We start from the raw sequence: 23,521 nt of genomic DNA on the forward strand, positions 1-23,521 counted from the left end.
CCCAGGTCAGGGATCAGGGCCTCGGGGCCAGGTGGGAGTCCAGCAGGTGCCCTCAGGCGGACCCTGTGCTGCAGAAGCTGGCAGATCAGCCTCCTGGCTCCAGGTCACGCCTACACAGGGCACGGCCCAGAAGAGGAAGCCGTCTTGGCTCGAGTCCAGCCCCCTGTTCAGAGGGCGCCCTCTGGCGGGCACAGCCGGGCAGAGCGCCGCCCCCACCCCCATCCCTGGGGGAACACAAGCATCCGTCCTCTGCCAGGGGCCGCCTGGAACAGGCGGTCAGAACTGGATTTTCAAAATGAGACACACGGAACTCTGCAGGAAGGGGCAGCTTTGTGGGGAGCCGGGCGGGGGGGGAGCGGGGCAGGGCAGCAGGAAGATGCTCACCGCCAGACACACCCGGGATGCTCGGCTGGGTGGGGCCTCTCCTCAGGCAGCAGCCCTTGCACCCTCTTGGCTGAGGGCTGGTGACTCACCCGACCCAGGCAGCTCCAGCTGCAGACCAGGGGCTGTGCTGCCCCCTGCTGCCCAGAACCAACCCCAGCCTGAAGGACCAGGGTGGACACCACACCTGGATCTCACCCGTGCCCAGCACCTCGGTGACCACCCTCAAGTTCCAAGGCCACGTATTTTCACTTTGCCTCATCTGAAGCCAAAAAGTTCTTCCAAGTGACTCTGCTTGATCCGGGAGAGGATGGCAGAGATCACGACCGCCCTGCCACGTGCTCTGGTCCGAGTGTGAGCCCAAGTGTGAGCCCGAGTGAGCTCCGAGTGTGAGCTCTGAGTGTGAGCCCAAGTGTGAGCCCAAGAGTGAGCTCCGAGTGTGAGCCCAAGTGTGAGCTCCGAGTATGAGCTCTGAGTGTGAGCCCCGAGTGTGAGCCCAAGAGTGAGCTCCGAGTGTGAGCCCCGAGTGTGAGCCCAAGTGTGAGCTCCAAGTGTGAGCCCAAGTGTGAGCTCCGAGTGTGAGCCCAAGAGTGAGCTCCGAGTGTGAGCCCAAGTGTGAGCTCCGAGTGTGAGCTCAAGAGTGAGCTCCGAGTGTGAGCTCTGAGTGTGAGGCCAAGTGTGAGCCCAAGAGTGAGCTCCGAGTGTGGCTCCGAGTGTGAGCCCAAGTGTGAGCTCCGAGTGTGAGGCCAAGTGTGAGCCCAAGAGTGAGCTCCGAGTGTGAGCCCAAGTGTGAGCTCCGAGTGTGAGCCCAAGAGTGAGCTCCGAGTGTGAGCCCAAGAACGAGGAGACAACTGCAGGTGCGTCCACTTTATGTCTGGACAGAACACACGGCACACACGTTCCAGAGACGCCTGGAGAGGCCTCAGCACACCCACCGAGACAGCCAGGACAGGTGAGCAGCGTCACTGTGCGGGGACGGCCACCCTGGGCGCGGGAGTGGGGGGCCCCCGCGGGCCCGGCATGGGGGGGACCGCCTTCTGGCTCCTCTCTGCAGACAGGCGCTCCAGCCGCTCCGTGTAGAAGCCGTTGAAGTCCAGCCTGTGGGGGAAGCGGGCGGGGTCCCCAGGGAGGCCTCAGTCACCCTGGCCACCCCCGGCAAAGAGGCCCAGGGTGCTCGAGTCAGCAGCACACGTGCACTCACACGCACACAGAGCCCAGGCGCCACCTGCTCCAGCACCAGTGAGAGCAAAGCTTAAAGACACACCCAGGTCGAAGGGGAGACAGGCGTCTCCAGCCCCAGGACCCTGCAGCTCTCGGAACCCTGGACCCCAGGACATCAGGGCCCTCGGGCAGAACAGAGCAGTCCCAACGTCTGCCTGAACCGGAGGCCGCCCAACCGGAGCTTCTGAGAACAAGGACTGCCCCTCCTTCCCAGACCTCACTCACCGCACCCCGCATGAGCGGGCCTACCACGTCCCTCTGAGGAGCAGAAACTGCTGGCCCAGAGCTGCAGACCCTACTGCTTGGCCCACGGTCCCCCCCGCTGCCTGGGCCTCGGGCTCCGTCCCCACGGTCCCCTGCAGCCTGGGCCTCGGGCCCCATGCTCCGTCCTCCAGTCTCCCCACTCCACTGCTTGGCCCATGGGCTCCCCCCAGATTCCACACTCCTGCTCCCGTCACTCCTGGAGTCACAGGCAGCGAACCCCAGGAGAGCACCGTCACAGCCCTGGAGGCGTGGCCAGCCTCACATGCCCGCCATGGCAGGCGGGAGGGCACCGCCCTGGCCTTGCCTGTGCTCCCAGCACCTCCTGACCTGACCCGGCAGCACCGCCTCAGTGCCTGTCTGGAGACAGGGTCCCCCTTGTCCGGTCCTGGCTCAGGGCGCAGCAGCCGGTGCACCTGACCCCGGCCTGGCCCTCAGAACACAGACCAACTGGGCTGGGGGAAGTGCTGATGCAGGAGCCCAAGCATGCACACACGCGAGCACTCATGCGAACACACCCTGATGGATGTACGCACACACTCAGACACGCGCACATGTGTGAACACGCAGATGGCCTTCCTTTAGCAGGTGGTAGGGATCAGCACCAGCTCACGGAGACCAAGGATGCGGCCGCAGTCACCGCGGCTCACGGGGCAGGAGGGCGCAGGGCAGTGTGAGGGCTCAGCGGGGCGAGGCCCACCCGGAGAGGGCGTGGGGCCCACCTGGAGAGGACGCTGGCCATGCCGTGCTCGCAGTCGCTGGTGCTGGAGACGCTCAGCCGGGCCAGGAGGTCGAGCAGGTGGGCTGAGAAATTCTGATCGAATTTGCTGATGGCGGCCTCGAAGCTGGAGGCCAGCTGTGGCATGTCCACATGCTCAGCCAGGCACTGCAAGACATGGCGCCCCCAACAGCTCACACCCCACTCCTCTTTTTAAACAGAAGAACACGTCTTAGAAAGTCGTCAACAAAAGGTAAAAAGTTAAGGCATCATACAAATTCCTGAGACGGGAGGACCTAGGCGCGTCCGGGCAGGTGGCCCTGCATCCCCAGCACACGGAGCCAGGAGCCAGGACGTGGGCCGTGGGGCTTCCTCAGGGAGCTCGGATTTTCAAGCTGCCCCTCGGCAAGTGGGCAACCTGGAAGTGCCCGCCTGGGTCAACCTTACCCTGCCCCGCCCTACAGGACACACACCTGCACCTGGTCAGGTGCCCAACTCTGCCAACTAGACAGACTCTGTTCAGGGGCCACAGGGCCTGAGCTCTGTGCCCACTGGGCCACAGGCCCATGGGGTGTCCCCACGGCCTGGCCTATCCACATATCCTTGGATGGCACGGCCCTGCCCTGGGAAGCTGGGAAGGGAGATTCTCCACAGCTTGTGTTTAGAACATAATTTAAAGACAGTCTTTTTATCAAAGGAAGACAAAAACGGAAGAACGTAGCAAGCTGGTTTCTAAGCATCGTGACCCGAACACTGTGTCAAATCCGAGGTGAGAAAGGAGAGCCTTGGAGACGGCCACTCAGCACCACCCACCTTGCGGGCGAGCTCCTTGCGGGCACGCTCCTCGGCCCGCTCGGCCTCCGTGGGAGGCCCCTGCATCGTGCCATGCTCCAGCGTCAGGCGGCCCAGCTCACTGTCCAGTTTCATGCTCTGCGTGAATCTCTTGGGAATTAGGAGGAATGCTCGTCAGCCATGACCAACCTCCGCGAGGAAATGCAGCCCCTGTGCGGCCAGGATGGGCCGTGGACTCGTGTTGTGGCTCCCACCCCACACCCACCTCCTCCCCACGCCCCCACCACCCTGCCTGCCCAGTCCCGGCGGCACCTGCATGCAGTTGGTGAACATGACGCACACGGACATGAGCTTGGAGAAGACACGCAGGAGCTCGGGGTTGGTCAGCATGCAGTCCTTCAGGCAGCTGTCCAGGAAGCTGGTGTGGTGTCCCAGCACGTCGTCGATGTTCGAGGCCTGTGAGGGAGGCACCGTCGGGGGCGCCCGAGGGGATGGCACCACGTCCCCACGGGGCTGCTATGCGCGCTACTCTGCTCCTTTTCAACAACCGAGGGGTCTTTTAGGAAACACCTTCAAAATGTTGCTAAAAGAATACATTTAATGTGCCCCACGAGGTGTAAGATTTTGGTATTTAAAGACAGAAAACAAGCAAAAAGCACTGCTTGCTGTACTTTTGGTCCTGGAGTTTGGTGACATGCCCTTCTTGGCTAAATGGCCCCGGGGCCCTGGACGGGGTGCTGGCCCAGCGCCGAGGCTCTGAGGGAGGACGCTCCTCCAGCAGCCTGAGTCCATGCTGTGAGTCCTGGGCGCCCTGCCTCCCTTCTTGGGAGCCATGGGGCCCGGGTCCTGCCTCCCTGCCTCCACTCTGCAGACCCCACAGGCGCGTGGCCAGCTGGACTGAACTCACAGATCTCAGGTTCTTCTCTAGGACGTGCCAGGTCGGCTCCATCACCTCAAACATCATGTAGTACTGGATGTTCTGCACGAAGTTGAGCATCCGCTGCCGCAGGGTGAAGGCGCCCGCAAACCTGCGCAGGGCGAAGGTGTCAGCATGTGACGTCCAGAGTGCCTGGGCCTCCTGCTGCACCCATGCCACCTGCTCCATGCCCTGAAGGGGCCGGGGGTCTGTCCCGCATGTGCACAGCACAAATGCGGGGCAGCCGAGGCTGCAGGCACGTGCCACGGGTCTGTGCTGGGTGTGCACAGGGCCCGCCCTGCCCCAGGCGCCAGCACGCACCACTTGGCAGAGTGCAGGGAGTGCTGCTTGGCGGTCTTGTTGCTGATCCAGACGCTGCAGAGCTGCCGCTCCACATGCTTGCAGTAGAACATGTGTCTGAAGAGCATCTGGTAGCGTGTCAGGGCTTTCCTGTGAACACAGGACAAGGTGGGCACCAATGGGCGCCTGGGAGCTGCTGTTGCACCAGACACCCAACGTGAGGCTCATGGGACAGCACGCGACCCAGGCAGCCAATAACCCCCAGGGGCACGAGCAGGCATGAGCGCCCGACACTCACCTGTTAATGATCAGAGACAGGGGCCACTTGACCACGTAGTCGAAGGAGAAGGCCTCCAGGCCGCTGAGCGTGAGCTCGGTGGGGTCGGCGTGGACCATGGCTTTCTCCTGCTTGGTCTCAATGGCCAGGACCCGCAGCAGCTGGGTGATGAGGTCGTGAGGCATCAGGTCGATCTTGGGGAAACAGACGAAAAGCATCACATCCTGACCACACCCACCCCTGCATCACGACTGGAACAATGAGTCCAGAGACAAAGAAGCACCTCCAGACACAGAGTCTAAGTCTGGGAGATGGCTTAACGCGCACGAGACATCCACTGACAGACTAACTAAAAACTAAACCACTTACCAACAAGACAGAAAAAGAGTACAAAGAAATTACTTTACAAACGCCCCTGACGGTATTGATGAGAAACAAGGGCAAGCGAGAAGCCCTGAATCGCGAGTCACTGCCCGGCCCTGCCTCACACAGGCCCAGCGTGGGGATCGTGTGCTGAGGGCGGCTCGGCAGCCCAGGAAGGGAGTGGAGCCCCCGCCTCCGCCACACACACGAGGGCCTCCCACACGCCAGCGATGGCGGGATGGTAACTGGTAAGAAGGCTGAAATGACAGAAAATGATGGACAAGAAAGAGAGGGAAGCAGCAGCGAGCAGGAACTGCAGGTGAGCACACGCACCACCTGCAGGGATGGACCCGGAGCAGTGGCGCTGCCTCTGCCTGGGCTGCAGCCCCGCTCGGGGGGTGGCCAGTGCCTGGGGACTGAGCGCCAGGGATGTCAGTCTAGCTGGACACTGGCCGTGTGCTCTGACTCAAAAACCTGACTCCAGGATCTTATCTACCTCACAAGAGACCCAAAGATATGGAGCGTGAGCTGAAGACTGAGGGGAGACCTGACACCCTGCTGTCCACAGTGCAAACGACCAGGCAGGCCAGGGGCAGGACGTGAGCGCAGTGGGCTGACTGACCCAGCAGGGCACGGCCTGGACACTAAATGCACCCAGAACATGCCCCAGGACAGACCACAGGTGAAGCCACAAAGACTCAATGAGGCTGACAAAACAGGAATCCCAGCAAGCCCTCAGGAGGGTGACGTCAGAAATCAACATGATAAAACCAGAAAACACGAGCAAAGAAAATGAAACACGCTCCTAAAAACAAATGGATCAAGGAAGAAATCACAAGAGAAATCTGAAAACACCGTCAGACGAATGGAAATGGAGACACTATGGCCAATACCACCACGGCACAGCTGTGGGAAACCCAGAGCCCCAAACGCCTGTGCTGAAAGAAGAGCCTCAAGTCAACAGCCTCACTCGACAACCCGAGAAACTAAGTAATGACAAACTCAGCTCAAAATCAGCAGAAAGAGAAAGATGATAAAGATTAAAGCAGGAATAAATAAAACACAATAGAGAAAACAGATGAAACCAAGTTAGCTCTCTGAAAGATTAGCAAAATAGACAAGTTTTTAGCTATACTTCACTAAAAAAAAAAAAAAAAAAAAACATATTATTAAAAAGAGAAATGAAAACGGGGACATCGTCAACCTCACAAAAATAAACAGGATTATGAGAGCTAAATCCTACACACATTCCTCGGTACACAGGAAGTACCGAAACGGACTCGAGAAGAAACAGGAAACTGGAGCAGCTCTGAAACTGCGGAGCAGACGGAGGACACAACTAACCAGCGTAACACAGGAAGCTTCCGGGAAGAACTAGCAGCAGCCCTCCTGAGACTTCCAGAAAACGGAAACAAGCACCCATCCAGCTCCATGTATGAGGCCAAAGGCACTACAGAAGACAAAGGCCAGTGTCCCTGCCCGGTGCGGGTGCAGAGGCCGCAGAGACCCACAGCCCGAGACGCGTCCCTGACAGAGCCCGGGGACTCCTGGGAGCACTCCCCCCACGGGCAGCAGCGCTCGCCAAGGGCACACCTTGAGGTCGTCCTTGAAGGGGTCGGTGTTGGCGGTGCTCATGCGCAGGGCCAGCTCCAGCAGCGCCTCCAGGCGGGTGGGCGTGATGTCGTCCACCGGCTTCTTCAGCTCCTCCTCTGTGAGGTCCATGAAGTGCACGAAGAAGTCACCCTGGTCCATGAGGAAGTAGCGCTTGATGGACCTGCAGGCGGGGAAGAGCCCATACTCGCCTGGAGCTCCCCACGGTGGGTGCCGGGTCACAAGGAGGCTGGGTGGGGCAGGGAGGACGTGAGAGCGCAGCACCCATGAGCGCCCCCACCAAGAAACACACGGGTCAGAGGTCAGCTCAAAATGAGCTCAAAGGAGTGGGGGGCACAGGCCTACTGTGCCAGGCTGAGCAGGAGATGCCGCCAGAAGGGCACGGGGGTGCTGCAGACGGTCCCTGAAGGGCAGGAGCCGCCGCAGACGCGGGGACAAGGCAGATGTGTCTTGGGGGGCGTCACTGGGACGTCAGGCAGGAGGACTTCGTGGGTCCCCAGCAGGCTGAGGCCCAGCGTAACGTGAGCCAAGCCAGGCCCTGAGGCGGGCGGGCCGCCAAGTTCGTGCACCTCAGGTGAGCCACGAGCTCCTTCTCCTCCATGAGGAAGCCCAGCAGCACCTTGCTGGCGTAGCTGAAGGCCTTCTCAATCTGCTCCACGTACGCCCGCTCCTTCAGCGTGTAGATGACCTCTTTGGCTGCCGGACAAGTGACGTCATGACCACACTCTCTGACCACATTCAGGTATTTTCCTGGAAAGGAATGGAAAAAAGCACATCGCGACTTTTGCTGCACAAGCAACAAATCGCAGGCCTGAACCTGAGAGGCCACAGCCCCAACGCTGGTGAGAGGTCAGGAACAGAAGCAACTGGGAGAGAATGGTCCCAGAAGCAGTACCCCCCCAACCGCCCAGAACAGAGCAGCACAGAAAAGCTGTCACCCACCAAGCGCTGCGACTTCCTACGACTCCTTACCCTGGACTTTCCTCATAGAGGCCACGAGCATCACCTCAGAGAGCCAGACCCTCCACTGATTCCCAGCCCTGCCCCCAGCCCAGCTCTCAGAACCAACATTGGGGCCATGGCTGAAGCCTGACTCTACGTAACTTGTAACACACGTGTCTCTACACTAGGCTCCTGACCCACAAGGTGATGACTAAAAACACCGCCAGCCCAGCATGGCCTGTGCCTTTTCCTGTGTTTTCTCTGCTGGCCTGTGATGCTGGGAGAAAAACAACACGTGCGTCTGGTCTTGCTCCTGGTTCCAGCACTGAGCACCCAGAACCCTCTCCCCAACCTGCGTTCACACCCACGAGGGGACTCCTGGCCACCCCTGCAGACCTTCAGGAGGCAGGCCAGTGTCCAGAGGGACCAACCACATGGCAGGACAGTGAGACCCTCGGCCCGTCCCCCGATACCTGGGGAGGGGAGGGGCTGGAGATCAAGTTAGGGACCAACGGCCCATGAGAGGACCAGTCGTGCCCTGTCTGGAACCCACATGATCCCCCTACGGGACAGGCTTGGACAGGTTCTGGGCTGCTGAGCACGCCCACCTGCCAGGAGGGAGGGGCATGGTGGCCCCCAGCTCCTCGGGGACAGACACTCCCGTGTTTGGGACCCTCCAGACCTGCCCCGCAGACCTCCTCGTTGGGCTGTTTGTCTGTATCTATTACAACAACCTTTACAGCAGACGAATGTATCTGCTAAGTAAAGTTTCCCCAAGTCTGGGGGTCGTCATAGCAAACATCAAACCTGGGGAAGAGCCCGGGACCCCGACTGGTGGCCACACTGGACAGATGTGCGGTGGCCTGGGGACCCGACGCTCATGACGGGCGTCTGCTGGGGCAGGCCTCGAGGGAGCCCTGATCCCTGGGGCCCACACTGACCCGGCAGTTAAGTGTCAGAGCTGAGTTCAGTGGGGTGGTCCCCTAGCTGGTGTCCACAGGGGCGCCGAGAACTGGCTGCTGTGTGGCAACCCACGCGCCTGGGGTCAGGAGTGCTGGGGAATGCAGCGGTCTCCTTCAGAGGCTGCGGGCCTGGGGAGCCGGCGGCGGGGGCGCCCCGTGCTCACCCGTGCTCAGCACCTTGCCGGCCATCTTCTGCAGGAAGGACGGGATGTGTCTCTGCACCACGGTGTAGCGCTGGTCCCAGTACTTATCGTTGTAGTCCTCCTGGATCTTCTCCTTGCGCAGCTCGTGCTCCTCCACCATGAACTCGCTGCAAGGCAGGGCGCCTGACGAGGGCCCGCCCCACGTGGGGGACCCACAGCCCCCCGCTCGTGCACACGCAGCCACGCCCCTTCGGGGCAGGGCGCTCGTTCCTGGGGGTGCAGAGGGTGGGGGTCCGCAGAGCTGGACAGGACGCCGCCCCCATCACACGGCCCTTCGCCCCACCTGTATGGGTCGTCAATGATGCCCCTGTAGATCCACTTCTCCAAGATCTCGAAGTAGGGCACACTGGCAGCCGTCGTGAGGTACAGACACAGCTCCTGCGCCTGGCTGTCGCCTGTGTAGCTGAAGCTCCGGTCGTGCAGGAGGCTCAGGGTCGCTCCCCCCACACACTCGCCTTTATCCACCGAGGTGGCTGCCAGGGAGAAAGCAGTGCTCAGTGCCGAGAGGGCTCCTGGCCATGCTGGGTGAGAGCCCTCAGCTCATCTCCCACCTTCTCAGAGTACAGGTCCTCTTTCTGAAATAAATTCAAACTATGAAGCTAGGGTTTCTGGAAACTCCCAGAGTTTTCCTCTCGCAAATTCATAGAACACAAAGCTATACGACCTTTGACCTCTTGAAAAAATTGGAAGACAAGCACCTTGACCCAGGGGGTCCCTCCCACCAGGCCCTCACACCTAGGGAGGCCAGGATGTCCACAGTGCGCATGGCTGGCTGAATGTAGAACCAGAGCTTCTGTAGGGACAGCAGGCCCTGCCTCTGCAGCTGCTCCAGCTGTGTGACCAGGATCAGGTACTCCTTCAATAGGGTTCTCATGGCGGCGGCCAAGGCGTGGTTCACCTGCCCGTACTCGAAAGAAGATTTCTCCTCGATGAACCTGAGAGGGATACGGCCCTGAGCCCAAGCAGCTGAGAGCTGTGTCTCAGGAGGGACGGCCCGAGGGCCTGAGGACGCCAGCTCTCGCTCCTCCAGGTCTCCCGGCCCAGCAGGGGGCCAACCTTTCCCCAGCAGGGCTCTGCGTGTGTTTTCCAGTCACTGCGGTGAGCCGGGCACCTACCTGGTCACGGTGGAGTAGCTGGCGGCCACGGGAAGGATCCTGCTCACCAGCTCTCGGATGGACAGGTCCAGGTTGGGGTCCACCAGGAAGGTTCGGCTCTGCCTCCCTGTGAGGGGCTGGGCCGTGATGTACCTGCCGTCCACACCCACCAGCACGTACAGCAGGTCCTCCACAATGGCCGCTTCCTGGGAGGCCAGGGGAAGCGTGCCTGCAGGTGCAGACACCAGCGGGCCTCACCTCCAGAGCCCCAGTCCAGGGGCCTCTCTCCCCACCCATCTCCTGCTATGTAACTTCCTCCAGCGCTGTGGATGTAAAAGCCAAGGTGACCGCCCGGGTTAACTGATCCCATTAGAGAACCAGAGGTTGAGAGTCCAAAACCACCACCAGCAGAGGCGCTGACCACCCGACAGGCAGGGACCACACAACGAGTCTGGAGCTGACTATCAGAGCCTTAAAGCAACTAAAACCCTCCACACACACAAATAATCGCTTCATCTTCAAAGTGATAGAGCACTTCTGACACGTGAAGTGCTCACAACACTCACAACCTGGTGAGGCTGGGTCGCTCAGAAGAAAACCGTCCCCGGGCTGTGCTGTGAGAGGGACAAAGATGGGCGCCACAGTCACCACGTGGCCAGGAGACACCAAGGAAGCTGGAGCCCGCTGTGGGCGCGGGAATCAGGAGAGGGACGTCAGACAGAGCGCTGGGCCACACGGGGCACAGCAGAGCCCTCCTCGCAGATGGAATCCCCCAGAAAGGGAAAACCTGAGAGCTGGGAGCTCCGCCTGAGGCCCCAAGGCCGGGGTGGGGTGGGGTGGGGAGGAGTGGGGGCAGAGCCAAGTGCTGCTCAGATTCCAGGAAATCGGCCGTGTCTGCAGCACCTGAGCCGAGGCTCGGGGACCCAGCGGAAACCACACACACGGTTAGGAGCGACTAGAGGCCTGTGCCCACGGCCTCGAGAACAGGCCAGGAATTGTGAAGACACGAGTCTACGCCGCCCTGTCGTGGGCGGGATGGCCCAGACAAGCAGATGGAGCTGGAGGCTGGTGTGAGGAGGGATAGCCCGGTCACAGGCAGGGGGCATGCCTCTGCTGTAGGAAGGGACTCGGATGGCAAGATGACTGTGGGGGGCATCACGCGGCTGGCGGAGGATGCCCAGCAGGGCTGCTGCACACCATGCGAGGAGGCGGGGCCCCCGGGAGAGACTGCATCAGGGGGACAGCAGGAAGGGCCAAGGATGACCGTGATGCTCACAGGTATCTTGGCACAGATACCTGCAGCCAGAGGGTCCTGGAGATGGCATCGGGGCCTGCGTTGCCAGGCTAGGGTGTGACAGAGGCCAGAAAGGTGACACAGGGCCCGCGGGACAGACGCCAATCTCACCACCAGAGCCCATACAGTGTGGCTGCTGGAGCAAAACAGGCCAGGCCACCTGTCCTGGCCAAGTCCTCCCTGAAACAGAGTCATGCGAGGTGGCCTCGGGGGCCAGGCTCAGCTCAGCCCTACCGGCGGGCAGCACAGCCCTACCGGCGGGCAGCACAGCAATCCCACTACAAAGAAAACCTGCCACATCAAATCCCATGAGCCCGCCCCGCCCAAGAACCAGCGCCCGGCCGCCTCTGCTCCGCAGAGCTGCAGCACCCCTCAACCCGGCAAAGCCTCCCCAGAAGATTCCAAGAAGCGCTTCAAGCGGGCCTGAAACCTACTGCATCTTCTAACTGATCCAAACATGCAAATCAACACTCACAGAGTGCACGACCTTGGGAAACAGGTTCCCCCAGGGGTTTTCCTACGAAACCTCTCTGGATCATGTTGAACGTGCAGATGCCCCAACCAACTGCCCCAGGAAGGCAGGGCCCCAGGCCTGCAGCATCAGGGCCCCCCACCCTGCTTCTCGCCCTTGGATGTGGCCCCAGGGACCAGGCTCCATGAGTCCCGACGCATGAGACTGCTGCAGGGCAGGCTCCTCAAGCACCTGCGAAAACGGCCGTGCCTCCCGCCTGTCTCCCCTGTACACTGTGAGCAGGAGGCCATGAGATGCGGGGGAGGGGCAGACGCCCGCACACCCTAACGCCCCACAGTGCTCATGGCCGAGGCCATTGTCCCAGCGGCAGAACCTGCAGGGACATGCCTCACTGTCAGGAAGAAGGACCCTGGTGATCCCACCACCCCGAAGTCTGCCCAAGCCCCAAGACACATACGCTCCTGAGGGCCGGCCACAAGCCAGCCCAGACGCTGGCACGTCACCACCCAGCGGTGGGGGGCGGGATGTGGAGGCCAGCGGGCACCGCATGTTGCCACATGGCCGAGGGCAGCAAAGGGCCCAGGGGTGGCACGACGCCACCCACCCATCACCTCTGAGGAGCTCAGCCTCCCTGTCCCAACGAAGTCCCACTGTCCGAAGCTGTGCATCACCTACCGATGGGCACAGCCGTGTCTGTGCTCGTGCCTGAGCCGGTCAGGAAGTCCCCGAGCAGCGTGGGTCTCTCATACACCCATGCTGGGAAGACTGGGAGGCACTGCCCCGAGTTTTTTTTGTTCTGTTTGTCTCGAAGCATCTTTCTCGTGAGTTCCAGAGACTGGCGGGAAGGTTTTTAAAAGCAGAAAGAAAACACACACCTTTACTACAAACACTTAAAATTACACTTAAAATTAACACACCTACTGTATGAACAGACACATCCCTAGACACGTGTGAGAAACAAACACATGTGGAAGCAAAACACACGTCCAAGCCCATCACAGTGAGGGGGCCGGGGCCAAGGCAGCAGGGCCCAAGGTACAGCGGGAGCCCCTCCAGCACGCAGGCCCCCGGACCTCTCGGCGCACCCGCACAGCTTCCCCTGGTCCCCAGTGTGGACCCGAGCTGCCAGCTTGCCAAGTACCCAGTGAGAGCTGGGCCGGAGAAGGGATGCCCACACCTGAGACCCCTGGGCTGAAGCAGGGAGACATGGCCCCGCTGGCACAGGCAGGGAGCAGTGGTCCCTGAGGGCGCCCCGCTTCCAGAAGCACTGGGGGGAGGGTCTTGAGGAGGGGGCAGAGTTGTGAGGAGCCACAAAGTGCTGGACACGGAACATGACCAACCCACAAGGGCCTGCGACTCAGACCTAAGGGTGTGGTTCTGAGGGCCTCGAAGGCCCAGAAACAAGATGGGGGGAGACACCCAGACAGCCGACCAGGGCCGCAGACAGAATCAGAGGAGCAGTAAGAAAGGAAGACAGAGCATCACCTCAAACCAGCTGCCCACATCCCCGAGGGAGACAGAGCGGGGTCCATGCTGGCCGAGCCCACAGCACAGGGGGCCGCAGGAGCCCCCCACCCCCAGGGCAGACCAGAACCTCTCATCAGGGGCCCAGACCCCATCCCAGAGCCGGTGCCCCCAAGCAAGTCTCCACACGCCAACACCATGGCCACCTGCTCACCTGCTGCCACGTGGGGCCCATGGCCACGCTCCCCAGCTGCTTCCTCAGCTCCTCCAGCTCCTGCATGGAGATCTTGGCGGCCGTGGCGGGGGCGCCAGAGCTGGCAGTGCTGCTGGCCGCTGCGCTCGCCGCGAGCTCTGCTCTCTCCTTGGCGTTCTGCTGCAGGTACTGCAGGGTCTGAAAGCATGGGGCCCTGGCGTCACACTGGCCGCACACAGGCACCCTCGCTGGGCATGGCCACCCCGCCGCCCTCCCGCAGCTCGGCCTGCGGGTCCTCCAGGTCTGGTCTCCTCAGGCTGCACGCCACGAGCTGCCACGTCCCCGGGTCACCGGACAGGACCCCACACCCGTGTCCCGTGGCTCAGCCTGTTCTCCACACGTGGCCGGCCTCCCTTGCTGTGCGAGACCACATCCCTTCATGGGTCCCGGCGTGGGGCCACCAGGGGCCCCTGAACAGACCCTGGGCCTCACGACTCAAGAGGAAGCACTGACCAGCCCCGCACACTCCGGGGCCACAGCTCACACCTTCCACGTGCATGTCTCAGCATCACAAGTAACACACGCTCAGTCCAACAGGGATGAAAACACAGACTGAACAGCGGACGACATCCCTCAGCCGCAGAGACCCCAGGGACGCTCTGCGCTCCACTGTCAGGAGCCATGGCCGCCCCGGTGCACGTGCGCTCTCTCAGCACCGCGGGCCTGAGGCTGAGGGCTAACAGGGGCCACCACCAGGGACCAGGAGGGGACACAGGCCAGGCAGGACGCCCGTCCACCCGGCCCTCAGACAGGCTCGCCCCAAGCCCGGTACGCACCTCCCTATCCTCCGTGAGCTTCGACAGCAGGTACACCAGGGGGTCCAGGTTCCTTGTGTTCTTAGATTTCAGTTCATCATATTTCTTCAGAAAGTCCTCAGGAGTCCGAGAAAATTCTGCTATTTTAACCTCAAAAGCACATTCAGAGTGATTTAGAGACCACAACCAGGAACTTCACAAGGCCGTGCAAAAACTAACCTCCCTCCAAAAAAAAAAACCTAGAATGAAGTTAGGGAGATGAAATAGTCATCCATCTCTGAGATAAAACTAAGAAACAATTTGTCAGACTTGCCATCGTCTCCTCTGTGGTTCCCTCACTTGATCTTTCCTAAGCAACTTACAACCACATGTTTTTACTAGCAGTTTGTGCATTCATTCTTTGCATTTAACTTTACTCCTTCTGGAATTCATCACTACACACAGGTTCAGGAGTGATGTGTTCTCACCGATCGATGTGCCCCCCTTTATAACAAAGCAGACGTAACTGTGTGTTTTCAAACTATTCTACTCAGTAAGTTTTGTGAGCTATCCTTGTACCATCATTACGCTGTCAAAATATATGAACTCTCACAATGTTTTGTTTTAAATATGCACATTTACTTACTTGGCTGCTCAGTCTCAGCTGAGGCAGGCGGGGCCTTTAGTTGTGGCATGTGGGAACCAGTTCCCTGACCAGGGATTGAACTCCTTGCACTGGGAGTGCAGAGTCTTAGCCACTGGACCACCAGGAAAGCGCCCATAATGTTTTTATGATAGACTTCAAAATTATCTTTTACAGAAAACCTATGTTTTAAATTGCACGTTATTTGAATTTTTAATAATCCACTTTAAAAGGATTGCAACATGGCCAAGGCCGGGAGCTTGCTTTTTCATCCAGAAGAGAATCTGTGCCATGATGTGAACAGAAACCAGGACCATCTGGGCCTTCAGACGGAGGTCAGGCTACCAGCTCAGCACTCTCCAAGCCTTCACTCATCAGAACACTTGGCGGGGGAGAGGGGCTGTGAGGAGCCACCGGAGCAGAGCTGGGCAGAAACTCGGTCCACAGAGAGCATCTGACATCAGACGGGTACCACTGTGGCCACCCAGTGAGAAAGGTGAACTCTGGGCACCACACAGGAGCGGAGGCAGGGCCACCTCACCCCACACAGCGCTGGGGGACGGAAAGACCTCACCCCACACAGCAGCGGGGGCAGGGCTGCCTCACCCCACACAGCAGCGGGGGCCGGGCCGCCTCATCCCACACAGCGCTGGGGGCCGGGCCGCCTCACCCCACACAGCCCTGGGGGATGGGACGACCTCACCCCACACAGCAGCAGGGGCAGGGCCGCCTCACCCCACACAGCGCTGGGGGACAGGACCACCTCACCCCACACAGTGCTGGGGGATGGGACCACCTCACCCCATACAGCCCTGGGGGACGGGGCCACCTCACCCCACAAGTGCTGGGGGACGGGGCCACCTCACCCCATACAGCCCTGGGGGACGGGGCCACCTCACCCCACAAGTGCTGGGGGACGGGGCCACCTCACCCCATACAGCAGTGGGGGCACGGGGCCACCTCACCCACACAGCGCTGGGGACAGGACCACCTCACCCCACACGGCAGCGGGGGTCGGGCCACCTCACCCCACACGGCAGCGGGGGACGGGACCACCTCACCCCACACGGCCCTGGGGGACGGGACCACCTCACCCCACACGGCAGCGGGGGACGGGACCACCGCACCCCACACGGCCCTGGGGGACGGGACCACCTCACCCCACACGGCCCTGGGGGACGGGACCACCTCACCCCACACGGCAGCGGGGGTCGGACCACCTCACCCCACACGGCAGCGGGGGACGGGACCACCTCACCCCACACGGCCCTGGGGGACGGGACCACCTCACCCAGTGCAGCACTGGGGCAGCACTCACCTTGGCACTGTGTGCAGACACTGTGGTTGTGACATACGGGGTCCTGTTCTTCTGCAGCAGGTCGATGTAGACCTCGGCCCCATCGCCTCCATGCACCCGCAGGAGGCTGAGCAGCTCATTGACATCGTGGTGAATCCGAAACTCACTCATGATTTTGGCTCTAAGACATCACAACGTGTTCTCCTATAGGTAAGAGACAAGCCATTTATAAAAACAAAACCCTATAAATTATAAAAGTTTAAAGCAATCAAATTTGGCCCAAATCAGGTCATGAGAAGCCAAACTGTCACATGGGCTAGCCTGGCAGGGCCACAGGTTCCGCGGGCAGACCCCACCACAGCCTGCGCTGACCAGCCTGTGGGGCCCCTTCCTGGGGAGGCCCTTCCATCCCCCTGTTGGTGGGGGTTGTCTCAGTGGGCAGCTCTGGGGGAATCAGAGCCCTGACTCAGAGCCTTGGCAGCTGCAGCCAGTGTCCAGGCTGCTCCTCCGCTGGGGGCTGGCACATGCACAGAGAGCGGATGCGGCCTGAAGGCCTGGGCCTCCTTTCTCTGGGTGACTCCAGCCTCACACGGCCCTGGGCCAGCGCGGAGCTGCTCCCTCAGCTGGCGGCCAGTACTTTCTAGCCCCAGCTGTGCAGACACAGCGGCCCCTGCCCTTCGGGGTCCAGATCACACAGGGAGCTCCGCACAGGCCTAGGCCACTCCCTGTCCTGGCTCCGCCACAAGGCCCCCAGCTGCCAGTCTGGCAGCCAAGATGCCGCCTCTGCTCGTCCGGGCCAGGTTTTCACACCCACCATGCACTGGAGCTGTGTGGGCCCCCCTCAGTTCCACCTGCCCCGCCAACCAGATGTCCGAACGTCTCCTCACTGGATACATAACCTTCCAGGGTCAAAACTGTAAATGAGATCCCACCAAGCAGATGGGTGGCCTGCATGGGGACTTCTGTTCTCCCACTGATGATCGGTCCTGTTAGCCATTATTATTAACACTAAGACAACGAGAGGCTAGATTCAAAAAACAAACACAAGCAGGCTTTACATGTTTCACATAAACGTTTGGACATACCTACGCAGGGTTCATAATTTGGGATCATGAACCACCACAGGAGACCCTTGAAAATTACAAGCAAAGTCATTTCTGATTTTTATGAAGAAAAGATCTTTCAACAGATCTTCAAAGGCTCCGTGATCCTAAGAGGATTAGAACCACTGTGCCAATAGCTCCAGTGAAGACAAGCTATGAGTGAAACGTCAGCTGGGGGAGCCTCAGCACACATGCCCACAGTGTGAACGTTTATGTGTAACCACACAGAGAGAGACTCTAATCCTAAGTGACGGAAAACAAGCTCCCAGGACAAGAACATCAGTCATCGGACAGAGACACCCAACACTGGCCAGAGGCAGAGTATCTCCAGATGAGAAAGCCAACAGGAAGGGTGAGCTGGCACGAAAGTCACCAGCACGTGTACTTTTCACATCAGGAGGTGCTCACAGGACCACGGCCATGGGCCTCCGGCATGGGGGACTGGGGCTGAGGCCTAACCCTGACTTGGGGCTTCCAGGCTGTAGGGCCCTGGACAAAAAGCTTGTCCTCTGTAAACTTCTTCCGAAAGGGGGTGAGCACTAGATCCTACTCACGAAGCTGTCAGGGAAATTTAATCCGGCACTTGAGAACCTGCACTGTCGCTATCAAAAAAGCAGAAATGAACACTGTTGCTGTTGCACATAGCCAATCACTGGAAACAGCTGTTACCTGAGAAATGGAAAACTGATTCAGAGCCAGCACCCTAAACCCCAGTTACCTTGTAACCACTCACAGAGGGCAGTAAGCAGGCACTGGAAACGATAAGCAAACCAGAAAAGACAGCACAGAGCTCTCACAGGGCCTCTTCAATTACATGGGCTTTTACCCACATTCTAAGAGGTTCCCAAAGACTGGGGGTGTCCCATAACAGCTGGCCTGAGATCACTTTGGACACGTAATGGCAAGGACACTGCATTTGCACCGGAAGAGACACAAGCAGGTGGACAGGGCTGTTGTGAAAAAAGCTCATGTAAGCAAACGCTTATGTTAAAACCACCTTCGTGAAACCTCACATCTGTGGGAGAAACAGGGCAGACGTCCCACATCACGAGAACTGACACTCCCAGGAGCCGGTGCTCCACCTGGGTTTAGGAACAGTTCCCGCGAGCTCTGCGGCTCTCACCGGCGGGCAGCACCGCCCTGAGAGGACTGCTGGCTGTGGCCTCGCTGGAAGGGTGCTCCTGATACTCCCTGGGCAAGAGGCCGGGGGGCCAAACACAACCGATCCCCCCCCGCAGCTGCACAGCGCGGCAGCGCCCCGCTCAACACAGCCCGAGTGCTTCTCCCTGCTGGCCGCCGCCATCGGAGCCACAGACCCCGGCGACCGAGCCCGAGCTGCCGGGCGCCGAGGGCTCTGCGCAGCAGAGCGACACAGCGAACCGCGAATCTCCGGGAGACCTCTCGGGCTCCGTTCTGGAGACAAGGCCGACGCGGAGGCCGCGGCAGCCTTTCAGGCGGGAGGCGAGGCGGGGGACAAGCGCGACGGCGACGAGGGCCGGAAGGAGCCTGCGGTGCTCGCGGCCGGGAAAGGGACCCGAGCCGCCCGCGGGAGAGCCGCCCGGAGGCCGACTCACCTCAGCCGCGCTCCGGAGCCCGAGCCTGAGCGCGCCGAGCCCGCGGCGCCGCCGCCGCGGCGGAAGTGCCTCCTGACGTCACGTCCGGCCCCGCCCCGGCCGGCTCGCGGACGGTGGCCGGCAGGCCGTGCGGCCGCCGGCGCGCAGGGCGATGCAGCTGCCGCCCGCGCTGCGCGCCCGCCTGGCGGGGGCCCCTGGGGCGGCCGCGCCGCTGCCCGTGCAGCGGGACCCCCTGGCCGGGAACGCGCCCTTCCGCTTCGCGGCACGCCAGGTGCGCTTCCCGCGGGAGCACGAGTTCTTCGAGGTGCGTGAGCCGAGGAAAGAGAAGGCGGTTGCGGGTGGGGGCGGAGCGGATCCTGGTGGGCGGGGCCGGGCTCGGGGCGGGGCCGGGGCCCTAGGGGCGGGGCCAAGTCTGGGGGCGGGGCCCGGGTCCTAGGGGCGGGCTCCTAGGGGCGGGGCCGGGGCCCGGGTGGACAGGGGCCCAGGCGGGCCGGCGTGCGAGCCCGCAGAGCTGTCTTCCGCAGGACGGGGACGTGCAGAGGCACCTGTACCTCCAGGATGTGATTACGCAGGTGGCTGGGGAGCCGGAGAGGCCCAGGTGAGCGCTGTGGCCCAGCTCAGGGCCCTTCTTGCCCTCTGCTCGCCCCTCCCTCTGCTCACCCCGCCCTGGTGTCCACCCTGGACCACCGACGAAGCCAGCATGGCTGGCCTCGCCACCACCTTGCTTGTCCGTGAAGATGTTTGTAATGAAGGTAGGACTTGGGATTGCAAGAGAAAATCCGAAGCTTTATCAGCTTTATCCGAAGCCACTTAAGGAGAGTGGTGACCGGGAGCCTGACGGCCTGTCCTCTGAGAAATTGCAATCCCACCAGGCGTTTCTCTGCCAGGGTGCCTGAGTTCACCTGTCAGGTGGCCGGCTGCTGCCAGGTGTTTGACGCCCTGGAGGACTATGAGCATCACTACCATACTCTGCACGGAAACGTCTGCTCCTACTGCAGGCGGGCCTTCCCCTCCGGTCACCTGCTGGACACCCACATCCTGGAGTGGCACGACTCGCTGTTCCAGATCCTGGCCGAGCGGCAGGACATGGTGAGTGGTGCTCGCCCACTGAGGCCAAGGGCAGTCATCGCAGGGCTTGTCCCCGAGCCGTGTGCCTCATGGTGCTAGAGCCTGGGGTCCAGACTGGGTGAGGCAGTGGTCCCGGGGTCAGGGTGCTGACACTGTTTCTGCTGCAGTACCAGTGCCTGGTGGAGGGCTGCACGGAGAAGTTCAGGACCAGCAGAGACCGGAAGGAGCACCTGGTGACGCATCACCTCTACCCTGCAGACTTCCGCTTTGATAAACCGAGGAAGGGCAGACGGTACGTGGTGGTGCTTGAGGAAGCCGCCTCCTGAGCTTAGCAGGCCTGAGAGTGTGCAGACTCGGAGGATGTGGACGCCTTCGTGCAGCACCCCTGTCACTTAATGTCACCTTTAGTTGCGGGTCATGTTAACCCTGTGAGTCAGGAGTTACTAAGCGAGAGGGGTTGAGCAGGTGGAAGTGGCCACTCTGTCTGCAAGGAGGACAAGAAGGGGGGAGCTGCCTTCCTGGGTCTGTGTGGGCAGTGACTGTCACGGGGTCTGCTGGGTGTCCCTCTGCGCTCATGCTTCGCCTCCACCCCACCCCGCAGTCATCTCTCCTCCATCCTCATGTGGGCCTTGGGGGAATTGTCCCAGGCCGTGAGCCATTTCCCACACACGGAACCCTTTGGCTTTTCATTTGTCCCGTCAGCACATTTACAAGCTTGATGACAGAGCCGTGTAATGTTATTCAGCATGCACTGTGGGAAGTGCCTCTGGGAACTGCCCTTAAGTTCGTGTTTTTTTTGCCTTTTGACTAACTGATTTTCTCAGGGGAAGCTTTGTAACTATCTAAAGATTGCATTGATTGAAATCATTTCAGATTAAGTTGTTGTCCTCAGATAGAACTTTGCTGTTCGAAGTAGAGTAATCAGGAGAATCCACTTCAATATGGGAGATTTTTCTAAGACCTTGAGGATAAGGTAACTCCTTCCTTTCCAAGGAATCACTTTAAGGAGAAAAAAATCATGTAGTGCTGGATTGGGACACTGGTGTCAAGGAGGAGGAGCTCAGTGTTGTATGACTGACTTTAGTGAATCTCTCACTTAATTGTTGTGGAAAGACACTTGGTACCGTTGACAGTCATTTACCACATGACACCATAAAGGTAGTAGTTTAAAGACGAAGTGTGACTGTTATAGCTAAGTTCATAAAACTGTATGTCATGTTAACAGTCACTTCTCTTTGTCCTGGAATTCCAGTAGCCTGGAATTACTCTGACAAAACAGCCATAAACAGCCAAAACAGCTTTGCGAGTTCACTCTTGGGGGAAGGTTGGGCTGCAGGAGCTGACCATGGGAGAGCGCTCAGCCTCTGTCTTCCCCAGCCTAGCCTCTCCGGTGTCGACAGAAGCCATGGGGGAAGACCGGGCACCCTCTGAAGGAGACGCCATGGAAGTCTGCTCTGAACACACAGAGGCCCACCCAGAACCTCCAGGAGAGAGGCGGGTCTACAGCCACAGGTCAGTACCTGGCCCCTTTCTGAACCAGGTTCTGAACTTGTGCTTCTGGAGAATTCTGGGTTTGACACTGAGCATTCCCACTGAGAGAAGCCGCACTGGGTTGGAGTGTTGGCTTCAGGGGGAGATGAAAAGCCTGACCACCCCGCTGCCCTCGGGTGACCTGGAGCCCTGGGAGCACAGCCTCTTCTGACCGTGGCCTAGGCGGGGATGGAAAGATGCAGGATGCGACTGCCCAGGTTACAACCTACTGCCTGTCTTTCTAGTGTTAATGGTGTTTTTGTTGGGTTAATTTGATTTCAAGTCTAATCTGGTGGTCAATGTTGGAGAAATGGAAAAAAACAACCAACAAGCCTACCGTGCCTGAGGGAGGACCTGGAGTCCCTCCGCGGCCTGCCCACCGGTGTGGTCACTGGCCTGAGAGTGAGCCCAGGCTGGTGGGAGAGCAGGGCGGTGGGCTCAGGCTCCGTGGGGGGTGGGCAAAGGGGGCGGAGCGCGGCCACGGTGGCCTCGCTGGACGCGGGGAGCGCCCACCTGAAGAGCCCATGGCCGCCCTGCAGTCCGCTGGGGAGGAGGGAGCGTCGGAGCGCGAGTCAGGCCCCAGGAGACCGCCGCTGCGTTGAGCCCTCTGTGGGCAACACCACAGCGGTTTCGTGTGGACGTTTTTCTGTTTCAGGATACCGTCGACCATCTGTTTCGGGCAGGGTGTCTCTCGAGGATTTAAAAGCACCAAGAAGAGAAGCAAGCGCCTGTGACGGTGGAGCCCGGCTGGCCGCCCTGCTCGTCCCAGGCTGTGAATAGCCAGCTGACCAGGGCCGTGGGGGACGCGCGGGTTCTGGGAAGGGACGCCTTGTGGGTGACCAGGGTGCGGGGAGCAGCCACCACCCCGCATGACGCCCTTTGGAGACTCGTCGGGTAGATGGTTTTCCTTGAGTGTTGTAAATAGTTTAAGATGCGTGGAGTAAAGGGTCTTCATTTACGTGGAATAAACGGTCATCCTTCTGTGCTGGGTGACAGATTTCATTCTCGGCAACCACTTCTCAGAGGGGGCGAATGGGTGACAGGTCCCTGAGGGCTCTTCCTAGTTTTGGGGAGATGCCCGCGGCCCTGGTGCCTGTGCTCGGGGGAGACTCTGCCTCGGGCAGGGCTGCAAGGCCTGCAGAACCAGAGGGACGTGGCTGGCAGGGCCCGGGCAGGTGGGTGGCCGGCTCAGCCCATTTGGCGATGCAGGCCCGCCATGCTGGGCTTGGGACCGGGGACCTACCGGCTGGCTGTCCTCCGGGGCCAGTCCCCCTGAGGGGCCCGCTTGGCCCTTCCTGCTGGGCGCTTAGGTTTGGGGTCCAGCCAGGTCAGCGGGCCTGGTCTCCAGCCCCTCCGAGCCCCGTCAGAGCCCTGCTGCCCAGCAGCACTGCGGTCGTCAGCCCAGAGCTGGCCTGTCTCCTCTGTGCTATGTTTCCACTAGCGCTTCCGGTGAGGGTGCGCATCACCCTGCCTGCTCCACGGTGGGTGTTCTGAACCCAGGCTTTTCTCTCTTCAGATGGCACCCCTACCCCATTCCTGCTCTTTCTAAAACCCCAGGAACATTCAGACACCCTCACTGTGCCTTCTAACAGCCCTTCCCTGTTTCCTGTCCCTTATCTGGGTTGGTTGCATTCTGGATAATTGCTCAACATCCGTTTTTCAGTTCACTAATTTTCTTAGCAGCTGTATCAGATGTGCTGCTGAACTCATTCACAGTGTTTAATTTCCAAAGTTATGATTTTCAATTCTTTAAGTGCTGTGTTGTTTTTCTAATTTGCTGGACTTTTATAGCTTCTGTTTATCTTATCTTCAGGTCACTCTTTTTTAACATATTAAACTTACTGTACATTCTCTGACTGATGACACCAGTATCTGAAATCTCTGCGGGTCTGATCCCTCTCCTTTTTTCTGTCGCCTCACTCATGCTGCCTTGTTTCCTGGTGAATTTTATGATTTTTGGCTGTGAGTTTGTGTTTCTTGGAATTTACCACTGGAGTTTCTCTGACATGTCTAGGTTCTAGTTGAAAAAATGGATATTTGTTTCTGCC

The 23,521-nt window shown here is 60.0% G+C and overlaps 2 protein-coding genes across 4 annotated transcripts; one reads left to right on the forward strand and one right to left on the reverse strand.

Annotated features, from left to right (window-relative positions):
- Positions 1–1,233: 1,233 nt before the first annotated feature.
- Positions 1,234–19,015, reverse strand: TUBGCP2 (tubulin gamma complex component 2). The gene is made up of 18 exons (XM_055424360.2): positions 18,876–19,015; positions 16,220–16,402; positions 14,301–14,429; positions 13,486–13,662; positions 12,483–12,642; positions 10,063–10,270; positions 9,683–9,882; positions 9,231–9,420; positions 8,909–9,054; positions 7,410–7,590; positions 6,823–7,003; positions 4,888–5,060; positions 4,611–4,739; positions 4,281–4,401; positions 3,686–3,829; positions 3,395–3,523; positions 2,586–2,749; positions 1,234–1,479 (listed from the first exon to the last, which is right to left on the reverse strand). The coding sequence occupies exons 2-18, from the start codon at positions 16,367–16,369 to the stop codon at positions 1,344–1,346; spliced, it is 2,718 nt and encodes a 905-aa protein (XP_055280335.1). The 5' UTR covers positions 16,370–16,402; positions 18,876–19,015; the 3' UTR covers positions 1,234–1,343.
- ZNF511 (zinc finger protein 511) lies at positions 18,933–22,454 on the forward strand. Of its 3 annotated transcripts, none has more exons than XM_088842450.1 (6): positions 18,933–19,179; positions 19,400–19,473; positions 19,748–19,964; positions 20,111–20,235; positions 21,321–21,455; positions 22,129–22,454. In XM_088842450.1, exons 1-6 carry the CDS (start codon positions 19,027–19,029, stop codon positions 22,205–22,207), a joined length of 783 nt encoding a protein of 260 aa, XP_088698576.1. In that variant the 5' UTR covers positions 18,933–19,026; the 3' UTR covers positions 22,208–22,454. The 3 variants fall into 3 exon arrangements, with proteins under 3 accessions (XP_088698576.1, XP_088698577.1, XP_055280336.1); XM_088842451.1 differs by having other exon boundaries at positions 18,934–19,179; positions 19,874–19,964; XM_055424361.2 differs by having other exon boundaries at positions 18,939–19,179; positions 19,763–19,964.
- The last annotated feature ends 1,067 nt before the right edge of the window (positions 22,455–23,521 follow it).

This window comes from Moschus berezovskii, chromosome 12 (genome assembly GCF_049115385.1).
Source record: "Moschus berezovskii isolate FMDL1 chromosome 12, NW_MosBer_1.0, whole genome shotgun sequence".
NCBI lineage: Eukaryota > Metazoa > Chordata > Mammalia > Artiodactyla > Moschidae > Moschus > Moschus berezovskii.

What these genes read in the sequence shown, in the direction of transcription:
- ZNF511 (XM_088842450.1), top strand. Translation starts at nt 19,027, where the DNA reads ATGCAGCTGCCGCCCGCGCTGCGCGCCCGCCTGGCGGGGGCCCCTGGG. An exon ending in GGGGAGCCGGAGAGGCCCAG is followed by an intron (nt 19,474 to 19,747) that starts GTGAGCGCTGTG and finishes CAATCCCACCAG; the next exon opens with GCGTTTCTCTGCCAGGGTGC. An exon ending in AGGCGGGTCTACAGCCACAG is followed by an intron (nt 21,456 to 22,128) that starts GTCAGTACCTGG and finishes TTTCTGTTTCAG; the next exon opens with GATACCGTCGACCATCTGTT.
- TUBGCP2 (XM_055424360.2), bottom strand. Translation starts at nt 16,369, where the DNA reads ATGAGTGAGTTTCGGATTCACCACGATGTCAATGAGCTGCTCAGCCTC. An exon ending in AGCTCACGGAGGATAGGGAG is followed by an intron (nt 13,663 to 14,300) that starts GTGCGTACCGGG and finishes CCATGCTTTCAG; the next exon opens with ACCCTGCAGTACCTGCAGCA. An exon ending in CGGCAAGGTGCTGAGCACGG is followed by an intron (nt 7,591 to 8,908) that starts GTGAGCACGGGG and finishes ATTCCTTTCCAG; the next exon opens with GAAAATACCTGAATGTGGTC.